The sequence below is a fragment of the Siphateles boraxobius genome, unplaced genomic scaffold (genome assembly GCF_051911475.1).
Source record: "Siphateles boraxobius isolate OS27281-9 unplaced genomic scaffold, OSU_SipBor_1 9, whole genome shotgun sequence".
Classification (NCBI taxonomy): domain Eukaryota; kingdom Metazoa; phylum Chordata; class Actinopteri; order Cypriniformes; family Leuciscidae; genus Siphateles; species Siphateles boraxobius.
This window is the reverse complement of record NW_027509219.1, coordinates 17,673,886-17,687,836: the sequence shown is the minus strand read 5'-3', so window position 1 is coordinate 17,687,836 and position 13,951 is coordinate 17,673,886. Positions and strand designations below refer to the sequence as shown.

General features: G+C 37.0%; 1 protein-coding gene across 2 annotated transcripts; it reads left to right on the top strand.

Annotated features, from left to right (window-relative positions):
* Positions 1-515: 515 nt before the first annotated feature.
* unm_hu7912 (un-named hu7912) lies at positions 516-13,265 on the top strand. Of its 2 annotated transcripts, XM_077222679.1 has the most exons (3): positions 609-766; positions 5,455-5,556; positions 8,519-13,265. In XM_077222679.1, exon 3 carries the CDS (start codon positions 8,561-8,563, stop codon positions 11,768-11,770), a length of 3,210 nt encoding a protein of 1,069 aa, XP_077078794.1. In that variant the 5' UTR covers positions 609-766; positions 5,455-5,556; positions 8,519-8,560; the 3' UTR covers positions 11,771-13,265. The 2 variants fall into 2 exon arrangements, with proteins under 2 accessions (XP_077078793.1, XP_077078794.1); XM_077222678.1 differs by lacking the exon at positions 5,455-5,556 and having other exon boundaries at positions 516-766.
* Positions 13,266-13,951: the final 686 nt, after the last annotated feature.

Here is a 13,951-nt window from a genome sequence, read left to right as displayed (position 1 = left end):
ATAAATTAATACATTTTTCAATATAGTGGTAAATCAGGTGCACATTTAAACGTTGACATGGAGCCCTGCCACAACTTTTTTTGTGGCCTATTTTTTCTAACAAACATTCCATTAAAAATTATTTATATTATGAATTTATTATTATTATTATTTGCACATCTTGCAATACTACTTAGCCTCGGGGAATGAATGAATGAATGAATGATAGATAGATAGATAGATAGATAGATAGATAGATAGATAGATAGATAGATAGATAGATAGATAGATAGATAGATAGATAGATAGATAGATAGATAGATAGATAGATAGATAGATAGAAAATACCCTTTGTTAGTTTAATTAATACTTACTGAGCCTATCAGCAAGATATGACACCTTCATAATTAAAATGATGTCTCTACGCTGTGCCGTCGCATATGTCTATCCAGCATGAAATTCGTGTGCATCACAAACACAAACACACGCGCGCGCGTAGGAAGGGTTCAAGCGCACACCAAACATCGCACGCATGCGCAGTAACTGCGCGCATCTCACACAAGAAACGCAACGCATGAGGGATGCGGTCACACCCCCTCGTCTCGTCTCAGTACGCCCCCGAAACCCGTGGGCACTGGGCAAACAACAATACTTAAGGAGTTTTATGCAGCCCACCCTACAGCATCTAATGTGATATGGAGACTACGTAATCTCTAAAAGATCAGTCACTGATACACAAATCTACAGATTATCAGCACATTCAGGACCTTGACTATGGATGAAGACGGTAAGATAAATGCGCACACTCATAAAAGCTTGAAATACTCTGTAAACACAAAACTCATGACTTCAGGAATTGTTTTAGTAGGCTAAGACCGATATGTTGCAGTGGTTTTGCGTCTCACTGGTGTGTTTTGCTCCTAAAGACATTAACGTTAGGTCATTTAACGAGAGATGCTCGATAGTGCGGGGCTCGTGCCGCAGCAATAAATGGGAACAAAGTGTGCTTTTGTGTGACATTTTGGTGCGATGTGCAAAGGTTTCATTGTCGCACTGCACTTTCGCAGGACTGTAAAACCACGACGTGTTAATCAGCTTCGTCAGATTCATGAACGATCCTTATCAAAGAAAGAGGAGGGAGGATGTGCATACACGCACGCTACGCTTTATGGCGACCTTGTAAATCAGGTTGCTTTTTAACTCAGTAGATTGTGCATTAAGGACTTTGTGGTTTTGCTAGGTATCCAGGTGACGGAGCATGTGCTTGTCCGGAGAAGTGTTTAGGTTGGAGTAAGTTTAATACCTATCTGTGGATACATGTAACATACATTTAACAGTAGGACATCTTGACATAAAATACTTTTGGGAAGTTGACAAGTCCTGAGGTTTGACATGACCTATTTCGTCTAAAACTATTTCTAATGTTATAATTATTAGGTAACATACAATTTGTATCATCTCATATTAATTGAGAGGCTATATATGGAATTTTTGTGCTTTAATATCATTAAATTGAAATTAAGAAGGCAGAGGAGTGATTACTATGGTAAAACATAAAATAAATTACACTTTCCCTTGTACCTTTAACCTAAAATCGGGGAAAAAACGATCATGGTCATAGATGTTTCAATGGATAATCAACAATATTACTTACTATTAAAATTATGCTCTACGTAGAATCAAAGAGAGGGTTAGAGAGAGAGAGAGAGAGAGAGAGAGAGAGAGAGAGAGAGAGAGAGAGAGAGAGAGAGAGATCTTATCTTGCGTACCTTTTTCTTGTTCGCCTATATTTATTAACAGACCATAAATGCTAAAACCCATTAAAAAGAGTTTATACACTGCAGCAGTCTTAATAGGGTATGTCGCACCTGTTGTTCTGAATAAATGCAATGGCTTTGAGTAAACAAGATGAAAAAATGATTGTACAATATTATTGTACCACTTGGACCACTTTTCTGCATTCCAAAAATCCAAACTAGAGGCTAGAGTTAAAAAAATATGTTTTCCCATTAAGTTTAGATAGTTTAATTCCTGACAATAGACATGCATGTGTGCCTTAATAATGAGATGTTAAGGACAATCATCTCCTCAAGGGCTGAGTGGATTGTGCTGTTTTTCTTACTGATTTAACTTAAGTAAGTGTAATTGTTAGCATTGTGTTTGTCTAAATCCATTCTCCTATGGTATATTAAATGGTGGAGTGCCCCCAGGTGGCACAATCATAATATTAAAATAGTCTTGATATTTTATTTTTGATGTTTTATATAACTTGTTCATAAACTATTGAATTAGCCAGTGGCAAAAATGCAATGCAGCTTCGATTGTAATAGCAGGGATCTAGTTTTGTAGTCCAATGGAAGAGGAAAAAAAATACATTTTATTTGCAGTTGAAAAGAAAAGTTGAGAAAACAGACAAACTGAAGTTTCCTCTTGTTTCTCTCATGACCTTATAAACTAAAAACTTAAGATATTTGTGATTCATAGGTAGGTATAATCATTTGGACTTTCAGTTCCACAAAAAAATCCTTTGAGCTTTCTTGTTGGAAAAGAAAAGAAATGTCGCCTCCAAATCCACAGTCTCTACAGAATCATCCAGCTGGGCTGCTTTCACTGAGATACTCAGATGCATCTTTCCCATTATCCATTGTGTCCAAATATAGCCTCTTTGCCTCATATCCGGCCAAAAAAACCTACTCTGCAAGCTCATGAGGAATGGGTTGTGTATTTAAGGAGATAGGCCTCATGTGAGATTAACTGCTCCTGCTAACACTTTCTGCTGTCATGGTTTCTTGGAGTCAGACTGTAGCTTAAAGGAATTTTTCATTACTCACAAACAATGTCTGTAACTGACTCGTTCAGTGAATCCACGATCACAACTGATTCACTCCAGGTCGGATTCATTTGTGACTACGCTGACGATCGTCATATTTTACGACCTCTTTATTCTGAAATCCTTGTGAACTTGCATGCCTTCTCCTGCAAATGTACATGCATAATTTGTACTTCCTAAACAGGGTTGTTTTTAAGAATGAATGAAGTGAAAGGAAGCTAGTCTTGGTAGACTGTTATGGAAGTGTCAGAGACGGGTGGTGATTTACTGTGTGAGGGCAGTCAGGTCTTAGTCATAGGTACTGGCTCTGCTGCTAGACGTGAAAATGCCTGCTGATCAGCCACCTTGCATAAAGGAAGAAGGGAATTATTAACATCCACTTTGCCCAAGATGGACGTTTTTGCTTTTTACTGTTTTAACCCAAAAGAAAAATGACAATGCCCTCAAAACTCTCTCTCATGCATGCTCTATTTTTTTGCCCTCATTATATTTCTATTTGTGGAACTTTACTTTTTAATAATTGCGTCGTTCTAAATTAATGCTAAATGCTGGTTAGCTGACCAAAGGAAAATGTTTTTTTATTCTCAGTTATTCAGAGTAATCTAATACTGTTCACAGAGGTGGGTCAACGGGGAGGTGATGCAGTAATATTTTATTTAATTATATGTGATATGTGAACCTAATTTGAATGAACAGCAGATTTTCTCAGCTTTTATGTTACTTCTCCATCCTTTTGGTACTTACAATGTTAAGAGCAAAAGGACAAGGACAATGAGAGATGGTGGGCGGATATTAGCTCACCAAGAGGACATTTATACCCTTAGTCAGCTAGAATCAGAACCAGTGAAAATGGCAGTCCAACCTGATTCGTAAGCATTTACCATGAGTGACACTGTTTATAAATAGCTTTCAAAATGTGTGATTCAGCTGTCTTTAACAATTGGAGAGGTCCAGATGGCATTCAAGATCTTTAGACCCAAAGTAGTTAATGTGGGTTATCGGCCAACCACATGACACTGTCCATCCGGGCTGCAGAGACATGCTTCTAATAGGGCTGCATGATATTGGGGTAAACTGACATTGTGATATTGTTTTTCCCTATGATAGATATTGCGATATGAAAACAATTTCACCAGATAATTTGAATAGCTCTATTTGTAAAGAATTGATAATCCTAGGATGATTGGGGTGATTTTTATGGGCAGTGCATCTGCGTACTATAGATAAATACAATAGAGCAAAGATACAAATGAAATAAAAATGCTTTATGTTTTTCAGGTAAATATAACAGTATTCAGGACAGGTACAAAAATGTAATAATCAAATGTAAAATAACACTATTTACTGTATAAATGAAATATATAATCAATATAATTAATTAATTTATACAATTTATCTTTGTTAAAGCTACAAAAGTGATTTTCTCTTTCCCTTTTGTTGTTTGATTAACACTGGTGCACAAACAGCTGCGAGTATATTAGACTGTTGTCACTTTTTAAAAAAACGCATGGATCCGATATAATGATGATATGCATCCGTTTTGTTTCTCGATTGTTTTGATGGACTGTGTTTGCGGGGGTACTCACCGAGACAGGCATTCTGACCTAATTGTGTCCATTCAAGCTCAAAAGAAAGAGAACTGAATTCGGTGTTCACGTGCGGTCGGCACGGCTCTGTGTGCTCACTTAGAAAACAGCGTTTGAGTTCCTTGCTTTTTGCGTTGATGATTAAACTGACAAGATTTAAAACGCATGCAAATGTTATATATTCACTCTGTGATGGTTAAACTTTGCAATTCATTCGCGAATCACATGCATTCCGTTCCGGGGAGCTGGTGGCTCGTAGGCCTACTGATCACGGATCAACTACGACGACATCGCACATCCTGTGCGATCGCGGATGCACACATTGCGATATTGATGCTAAAATTATATATCGTGCAGCCATAGCTTATAGATGAAGTACTTAGTGCATTTTAAAGTGCAATTTTGTGTTTGTGTCCGAAAATTGTTTCCAGCAGACATGTAATACAATAGCTGATCTGAGCCCCGGTGGAGTTTTCTTCAGCTTTATGTTCAAGTAGTAGCTTGTCATCTTCAACCTGAGGTTTTCTCTTTATGAGGACTGCCTGTGCCAGTCAGTTCTTCCTATAGGATGCACAAAAATACTCATGTCAGTTTGTTGATATTTATTTTTGTATACCATCTGGATATCATTTGATATAATAATTTTTTTTCACGATACTACACTTTGACTTTGGCCTGCAATGTATCATGAATTTTTTATATCAAATGATATCTAGATGGTATACAAAAATAAATATCAACATAAACTGACATGAGTATTTTTGTGCATCCTAAGGGATGAACTGACACAGACATGAAGAATTATGAAGAATTTGGTTTAGTATTGTTAGTGCAAAAGGTGCATACACAATGTAATAATATTTTGAAAAGCTGAAATTCTAGTTCTGTTCTAGATTCATCCAGTGAAAAGAGTGAATGTGTGTGTGTGTGTGTGTGTGTGTGTGTGTGTGTGTGTGTGTGTGTGTGTGTGTGTGTGTGTGTGTGTGTGTGTGTGTGTGTGTGTGTGTGTGTGTGTGTGTGTGTGTGTGTTTAGACTGCTCATTGGTCCTTTCTCAGCAGGATGAACAGATGGTTTTCAGGGATGGCTGAAAGGAGGTAGCCAGTATGTGGTGCTCCGTAGCTCCTACTGTCATTTAAAAAATCCCTGAAAAGCCAAATATTGTAAGTAACCTCAAATTTTGCTCCTAACCCTTTGTAAAAGCCACACACCCATTCTACTGTATACCAGGATAAATAAGCAACCAAATACAATAACATATATAGCAGGTAAACAAAATGTTATTCTTAACTGTAAGCCTAGTACTACGCTCAACTAGTGATGTAATTTGACCATTGGTAAGTATTTAGTGAAAAAAACAACCAACATAATTGTCACACACAGAGAGGCAGGGTGTAGACAAACACAATCAAAATCACCCTTTGATATGCAAATATTTATTATTTAATAAGACAAAAAAGATAGTCTCAAGAAAGCAAAGGACTGAAGAACTGCGAAAATCATAGCAATCGTAAATATAGACCATGTGCATCACTTGCATGGTCCTTCTATTTGTTTCTAGGTGCAGCTGAAACTGAATTCTGGGATCAGAACTGATCTTCAACATTCTAAATGAACAATGCGCAACATATCTGTCATCTATGTGAAACTACCATCTGACATTTACCAGTTTATATGCTCTCCTTTTTTAACCTTCTTTTCACTCTATTCATTTTTATTTCCCCAAAGACCAGTGGCACTATTATTAATGAGCAGGAGTAGAGCTGTTGCAGTAGGATGCAGTAAAACGGTATATGTTATTTTGTTGTTGTAAAAAAAAAAGGTTCTGCATTGATGGAAATAAGTTATTTGCATTTGAAAGGCAAAAATAGTTTTAAATTCTTGAATAATTTTTATACCTTAATTCATATTACATTTCATATATACATTTTAAAATATTTTATTATGTGCAAAACAGAGAGACCCTGAATACATAAGATGGTATTATATCAGGTTTGTGTTTGCGAACTTCTAAAAATACTAATTGGTATGTGAATCTGAAAACCTTTCATTTTAACAGAGCATAAGCAGGGAGAAAGGGGAAAAAATTAAGTTGTTTTAGAGAGGACTGTTCGATCCTTCACTGATTAAGGAGTTTTCTACTGATTTATTCTTTTGAGACGATGCAATGCCTCCATCTTTATAATTAATTCAGATTTTTCCATTCAGTGTTGTTTTATTTGTTTAGCATTCTGTAATTTCTCTGCATAGACTGTTTATGCAAGACATGGCATTTACAAAATAAACTAAACTCACTAAACTTCTGCAGTGATCATATTTAGCAAAATGCCTTTTTACTTTAAATTTGGCAGCCATGTGAATGATGCCTATGCTTAAGAAAAATGTTTATTCAAGTGTTCTATTAGTATACTTCTTTTAAACTAAAAATAAGAAAGTATGCTTTCAGTCTACATTTTATATACTTCTCAAAAATATACTTTATGTACTTCTCAGAAGTATACTTTAAATTACACTTTAAAGTGTACTTGACTTATACTGAGAGAAAAGTCCAAGTATATTTGTCCTGTACTTGTACTCAATCTTTTGATCAAGATATACTTAAAAGTATATTTAAGTATTAAATGTATACTTGGTTTGTAGTTGTGCTAACTCTTTTGATCGAGTAGCCTATTAAATATTCTTTTTTTACATAGTTTTTCATACAGTCTTACGAAACTTAAATTGTTTGAAAATATTGATTAGAATATTGATATAAAACAGATATGTTTCTAATTCTGCATATCTGAATTTTTGTGTAGGCTAGTCCACTGAAAGTGTACATAGGAATTTACTTTAATTCTTCTTTACTCTTTCCCCACCATTGACTGAATTTTCCAGCTATCCATGTTTTTACTGTTATACTGTAGGCGGCGCTATGACACATCTTCTAGTACAGAATCTCCGGATCAAAGCACAGGAGAAGAAATAGCTGAAACAAGTAATAGACAATTGCTCACTCAAATGTAAAATAACGTGATCATCAAACATTAAACAGTGTGTAAATCAAAACTGCTCAATGTTACCAAATGAAATGAAATGTAACCCATTAAGAGAAAAACGACTGTGAAGATTTGGGGGTGTTGGACTCTATCTACTCTATCTGTGTTTTGATCATCGTTCTGAATCTGATCAAGGCGTAGTCTGACAAAAATGTGATTTTCTCAAGGTTTTGTTTTTAAAATGTAGCCTTTATGAAACATAAAGACATGAGACATGAGACATTCAAGTGTTGGAAAAAAAAAGTATGCATGAAGCTAATACATTTTTTTTTAAATTAGTTAAAAGTACAGTTTTTCAAGTATAAAAAAATCTACATTTGAACATAGTAGTATGCTGCAAGTGTAAAAATAATATATAAATAGTAAACTATAAGTATAATGTTATGTTCACTTACAAGTATACTTGCAGTATAAACTACTAAACTAGTAGTTTACTGAGAGTACACTTCAGTGTTTACTTTCATGATCTAAAAAATGTACTACTTGTATTAAAATAGTAAACTACTAGTATACTTATAAGTTCACTTGTAGTACAGATGCATTACAAATGAGAAACCTAGTTGTGTACTTAACGTTTACTACTGTTACACTTATAGTACACTTAAAAGTATACTTTTATATACTATTAGTGGGCAAATTTAGTCCAAAGCAGTATTGAAATAGTACACTTACAAGTTTACTTCAAGTACACATTGATATTAGTATACTTACTGCATAAAGTATACTTAAAATTATACTTGAACATTACTTAAGTATACTTCATAAAATGAACTTGAATATACCTGTACTTCTTTTTCGTAAGGGCGCCTATAACTAACCATGTGTGTACAGTGATCCAGTGTATGCGTTGTGAAGCAAGATCATTTGTGAATGAATGCCTTTTGAAGTATTTTGCAAATCCAATGATAAGTCATAAAATTCTCTCTTTCATCTTCTCTTAAATGCATTATGTTCTTTTCTAAGCATAAGTGGGTCGTTTTCAGAGAGCTGACTTTAAATGGGATTCTTTATCCATACTATTCAGATATGCAAATGGATGATTTAAAGAAAATGTGTATCTAATAAGGCTGTTTTTGATTCTCTTTAGGAGACACCAACTGAGGGGGGAAATATCGGGGGCACATTTAAGATGACACGTACAGATCCCCCTGACATATTAACATCATCTTTGTATCAAGACATAAAAATTGGCCCTAACTCTGGGCTCTCAAAGTACTCTGAATCTTTTAAGCAATGTGATTGCCAAATGGTTGGCCCACTGGATCCAAATTTCGAAACCATTAACAAAAGACATTGCCGCAGCTTTGACTTCATTGAGTCACTGGATGACCCAAAGGACTTTTCCTCATCCATGGAGTATCCTTACAGGTCTGATCAGCAAACAGTAAGTAAGGATGCAGTCTGGAATGGCATTGGACAGCAGGGACACTTACGTTTTTCCTCACCAGATCTATTCAACTCAAGACTCTCCCAACAACAAATCAGCACAGACAAATACAATGAGGCAGCAAGGACTAGTGCTCATGGTAAGCCTCGCTCAAAAAGTGTTCCCAGGGTTCGAGCCACCCTGACCCCTGTACCCATATCTGTCTCTCCAACTGCAACCATGAGGCGTCGATCTCCAGTGGACCCCCAGAAGAGATCTGAAGGTTTGCCAAATCGAGAAGCCTCTCATTCAAACAGGGCTTTAGTTAACGAAGTTCATCCAATCAAGTTACAACCCCACACACCCCTCTATGTTTCTGATTGTTTTGAGGAGAGTAGACAAGAGAAACAAACTAACACTCCCCATGTAAGGTGCCGTGTCGATATTAAGCCAGATGCCTCAGTTCTCCAGCACACTGCACGGAAGATGCCTACTCACAGAAGTAATGTTCCCTGGCAGCTTTCATCAACATCAGGGATCAGGAACGTCTCTTTTCCAAGTCAGACATCCACCTCTAGAACGCCTACTCCTAGTGAGTGTTACAACATGGAATATAGCCAAGCATATCAATATCCCAACAGCTTGTCCGGTAGTTACATTCAGTCTGGGGAGATCCCTTACAGAAGGACTTCTCCTAGAGACCCAAGGGAGCACAGGACCTTGTCTAATCCTAACATCCCAACCAAGTTCTTCTACACGGACGATCCCTGCAGGTATCCAGTTCAACCACAGAGTAGGACATATTATCAGGATGACCAGTACAGTATTAACAGCAGCAACAGCCAAAATCCCTCCGTCAGTAGTCAGTATGTACCTGACCCAAGGACTCGTTGGGTTCATACTTTGCCTGTGCGTTCATACTATGCAGATTCCCATCGTGAACCCTTGGATCCATTTTATGGTAGACCATATTCAGTGAGTGAGCCAGGGCCATACTTCATATCTACTCCTCAGAGTGAAACATACTTTCAGGAGGATCCAAGAGCATATGCTGTTCCCTCTGACCCCTCAAAGATGTTCTATACACGGCCTTGCCATTACCCAGCAGAAATAAACAATCCTATGAGAGCATATCATACGGAGGGACGGCGGCGGCCACGTATGTCCCAGGTCTTTTCAGATGATTGGCATCGGTCAAGCATTGCTACATATTCCAGTCAGTACGCATCCTCACAGGCCACTCCTCAGCGAATGCCATCAATAAGCCCATGGTATCCCAATGACTTTACAGAGCCAACTCGTTTAGGAGCAGATGTCCGAAACTACTCAAAATCCTGGGACAACATTCTCATCCCTCATATGGGCCGAGAATATGGTGTTTCACGAGGCAGGAGTTACGAGAACCTTCTCCATCACGGAAGACCAGGAGTTCCTTCGAATAATAACCAACAACCAGTTATTGTAAACCTTTCTAGTTCGCCAAGACGTTACGCTGCCTTGTCACTCTCTGAAAACTGTCTAGAAAAGTGTGCTGGTGACAGACAAAACAGTGCAAGGGGACAATGGTTTGTTACCCCAGAAATTACAATAACTGACAATGACATCCGTGCAGCAAATAGCAACAAGAGAGATGGGGGAACAATCAGCTGGAATACCCAAAATACAGCCCAATGTCAAACTGCAAACTTGCATAATTTACAGAGACCAGCAAACCCACCAGAATCCACAGAGAGGAAGAACAATAATTACTCCCTGCAGCAAAGCCTCGAACAGCTTGATGAGCTGCTAGCTGACCTAGTCATTGATTACAAACCTCAAAATAACAGGAGACCAAGCAAGGATCTGATAGACCAACTCAAACAATTGATTCAAGATGACGAGACCAAAGAAGGGAAAAGGGATATAGATCAAGAGGATTCAGGACTTTTGAACACACAATCAGACTCTTCAAAGAGCAGCCCAGACACATTTAAAGACCCAGACAGTGGTTGTGAGGGTTTTCAGCGGAGTGTTGAGGACATCTCTTTGAACCACATTGCAGTCGAGGATGACACTATGGTGTGCTCCAACAGGAAATGCTTACGCAAAGACACTACATTCAATGCTTGCTTGTACTTCAAGTCCTGCCACAGCTGTTATACCTACTACTGTTCCAGAAACTGTAGGCGAGAAGACTGGGACACGCATAAAGAGAGCTGCCTTTATGGCCGCATTAGTAGTGTTTGCAGGCACATACTAAAGCACTGTCGAGAGAACTCTGACATTCATAAAGCATTTTCGCGCATTGCTAGGGTAGGGTTTCTTTCCCGCGGGAGAGGAGTTCTGTTCCTGGGTTTTCCAAACCCCGGGTGTGCAGATAACTTTCTTCAAGTTGGTCTTGACAGCCTTACCATCTCTCCAACATATCTGTCCCTTCGAGAGTTAGACAGTTTCAAAGACAACCTTGGGCAATACTGCAAAGAATTGCAGAATGCAGGCAAAGAGTATGACCCCGCTGAATGTTTCCTCCTGAATGTATCCATTGCTGTCGGAGACCTAGTGCCTAAACTTCCTTCACCCAAATTACAAACGCCAACAGTTCGCAAGTATGCGAAGGTCTCATTGGCCTCCTCAAGCCCAGATAAGAAAATCTTTAAGAAAGAATGTGAAATGGAGACTCTGATTCTCACCCCTCCTCCTGGGACATCTGACATTGACAAGGATGGCCAAGAGGGCAGGAAAGCAAGAGAGATTTGTTTCATTAACATCCAAAGGGAGCTTCGTACAAGAGGTGTATTCCTTCGTCATGAGTTCCCACAAATATACAACCAGCTTTGTGAGTTTGTGGAGACCAACAAAAGGTTCACCCCCACCACAATTTATCCCATTGATAAGAGAACCGGAAAGCAGTTTATGTGTATGATCATGGCAGCGTCTGAACCAAGGATGCTTGATTGGGTTGGTGCACCACACCTTCTAGATGACATTATATAATCCTATGCATCCAGCATTATCAAGCTTTTATTGTATAAAATAAGACTTAAATGGCTAATGTTTTAGATATGTATTTTAATAGGGAGACTATATTTACTGTTTTTCTGTATGGCACTAAAAACTAGAATTAAAATGAGTTGCTAATGGGATAAAAAGCTATGTACAGTATTTATTAGAAGAGATATGAGCATATATGTTTTGTCTTAAAATCTGTTTCTTTTCAGCAACTACTATATATTTCCTTGGTCCAAACAGAATCAGAAGGCTTTTTTTTGTGCATTTTCTGAGCTTATATTTGGGGTGAACTCATTCTGCAGAATGTATTTAAATCTGATAAATTGAGCTTTGTGTACTCTTATAGGCAAAGCTCAAATTAGTCAAAATATGTATTAAACACACAAGGGGTGGGGGGATGTGCATAACTTTGTGAATGGCAGGTGTTCCAATTCTGTGGAAATTGTTGAACGTTTTGTGGATTATGCTTGGGACTGCTTATGACTATTTCTTGTGCTAGTATGTTGCAGTGAGGATATAACAACTAGGATTCCATTGGAGAACCCATGGTGAAAGTCTCTTTTTTCTCTTGCAATACAATAGTTTTTAACAGTCATTGTCTTTAGCCCCTTGAGAGGATAAAAATGCACTTGCATGGAGACTGCATGATGGCAAGGAAAATGCAAATTCACTTTACATTTTGTGATGATTTGTAATTTCTATAAAATAAATTACATTCACAGATAATGATCAGTATGGCAGACAGTCAAATAAACTGCTTGGAAGATTTCACTGTATTGTACATGGCAACTGCTTTCTGTATTGTTTTTATGGAATACTATATTTATTCACATGGTTAATTCAGCTGAAATCGTTAAAAACTTCTAACTTTACATGACAGAAAAACATTTGTCTTTGAGTTATCCACATTTCCATTATATAAAAATAAGATAACCTGCTAATTTATTCATCTTACACGAAAGATTATTTATCATATTCTGTTTTAAATTTTTCATGGTATTGTAAAGTTCTGAAATAATGATGTTTCTATTGAAACATCCATTGAAATGTTGATGTGTGAAAAATATAAACATGTATATAAAATATGCTATTCATATTTTAATTATTTATAATGACTGACAAAACTTAGATGCCTATATTTGAAATGTAACATTTCAATAGAAAAATATAAAATTTGAAAAAGATTTAAGCACCGGTGTATAACAGCATTGTATGCAAGTTTGTTAGATTTAGCACTTTAATAAACAGCTGAGGGAATAAAATATTTATAAACAGTCCATTTAGATAATGTAATCAACAGCATGCACACAACAAACCTTACAGCGATTAATAAATAGTCAGTGTTACAGTGTTTATTTCTGTTGCCATTTTTATGCCATGCATTATTTATTTATTTACACTGCTCATTACCTGTTGTGTTCTGTTGATGAGTGCTGCTTTATTTCTGTACTATGGTCAATAAATGAAACACCCAAAAGTACTTAATGTCTCATGCATTTGACTGATAATAATAATACATAATAATACACAAATAGTTCAGCCATGAAACTCTATAAGCATTCTGATTGGTTTGTTCAATCTAATGTTCCCAGTCAATGGATTTCATGTATCCATTACTATTTCCTTATATGACAACAACTCATCCAAACGAATGCACATCTTTTGTGCACGCTATGTAATTTATTATTGTAGCCCTCCACCTCCCCAGCACCACCTACCTAGATCAGCTATACGGGGGTCTACCTCTCTCTAGCAGCATGTTTCCTTTAATTTTATGATTCGCATATTTAGCAGAAGCAAGTCCTACTTGCTCTGCAGCAGCGTAGATCTAGTCCACCAAGACCAAACCTACATTCTATTTACATTAATAAAATGTTTTAAAAACTATCCTGAGAGTTGTCATGACTGAAATATGATGATAATACAGGCATTTTGTTATTATATGTTGTAGTTTTGGTGGGCTTTTTGGCTTCTCATAAAGTGTTTTTTCAGACTAGTGGACAGAAAACATCCACAATACACTTTTAAGTGTATATTTAGAGCACTTTATCTCTTTCCATCTGTAGATTTCCATTACAGTATATATCTTTAAAAGGCCGTTTTCTCAAAATGAGTTTTTCCTCCTACATTGAGCCAGAAATCGTCTACGGTTACGTATGTAACCCT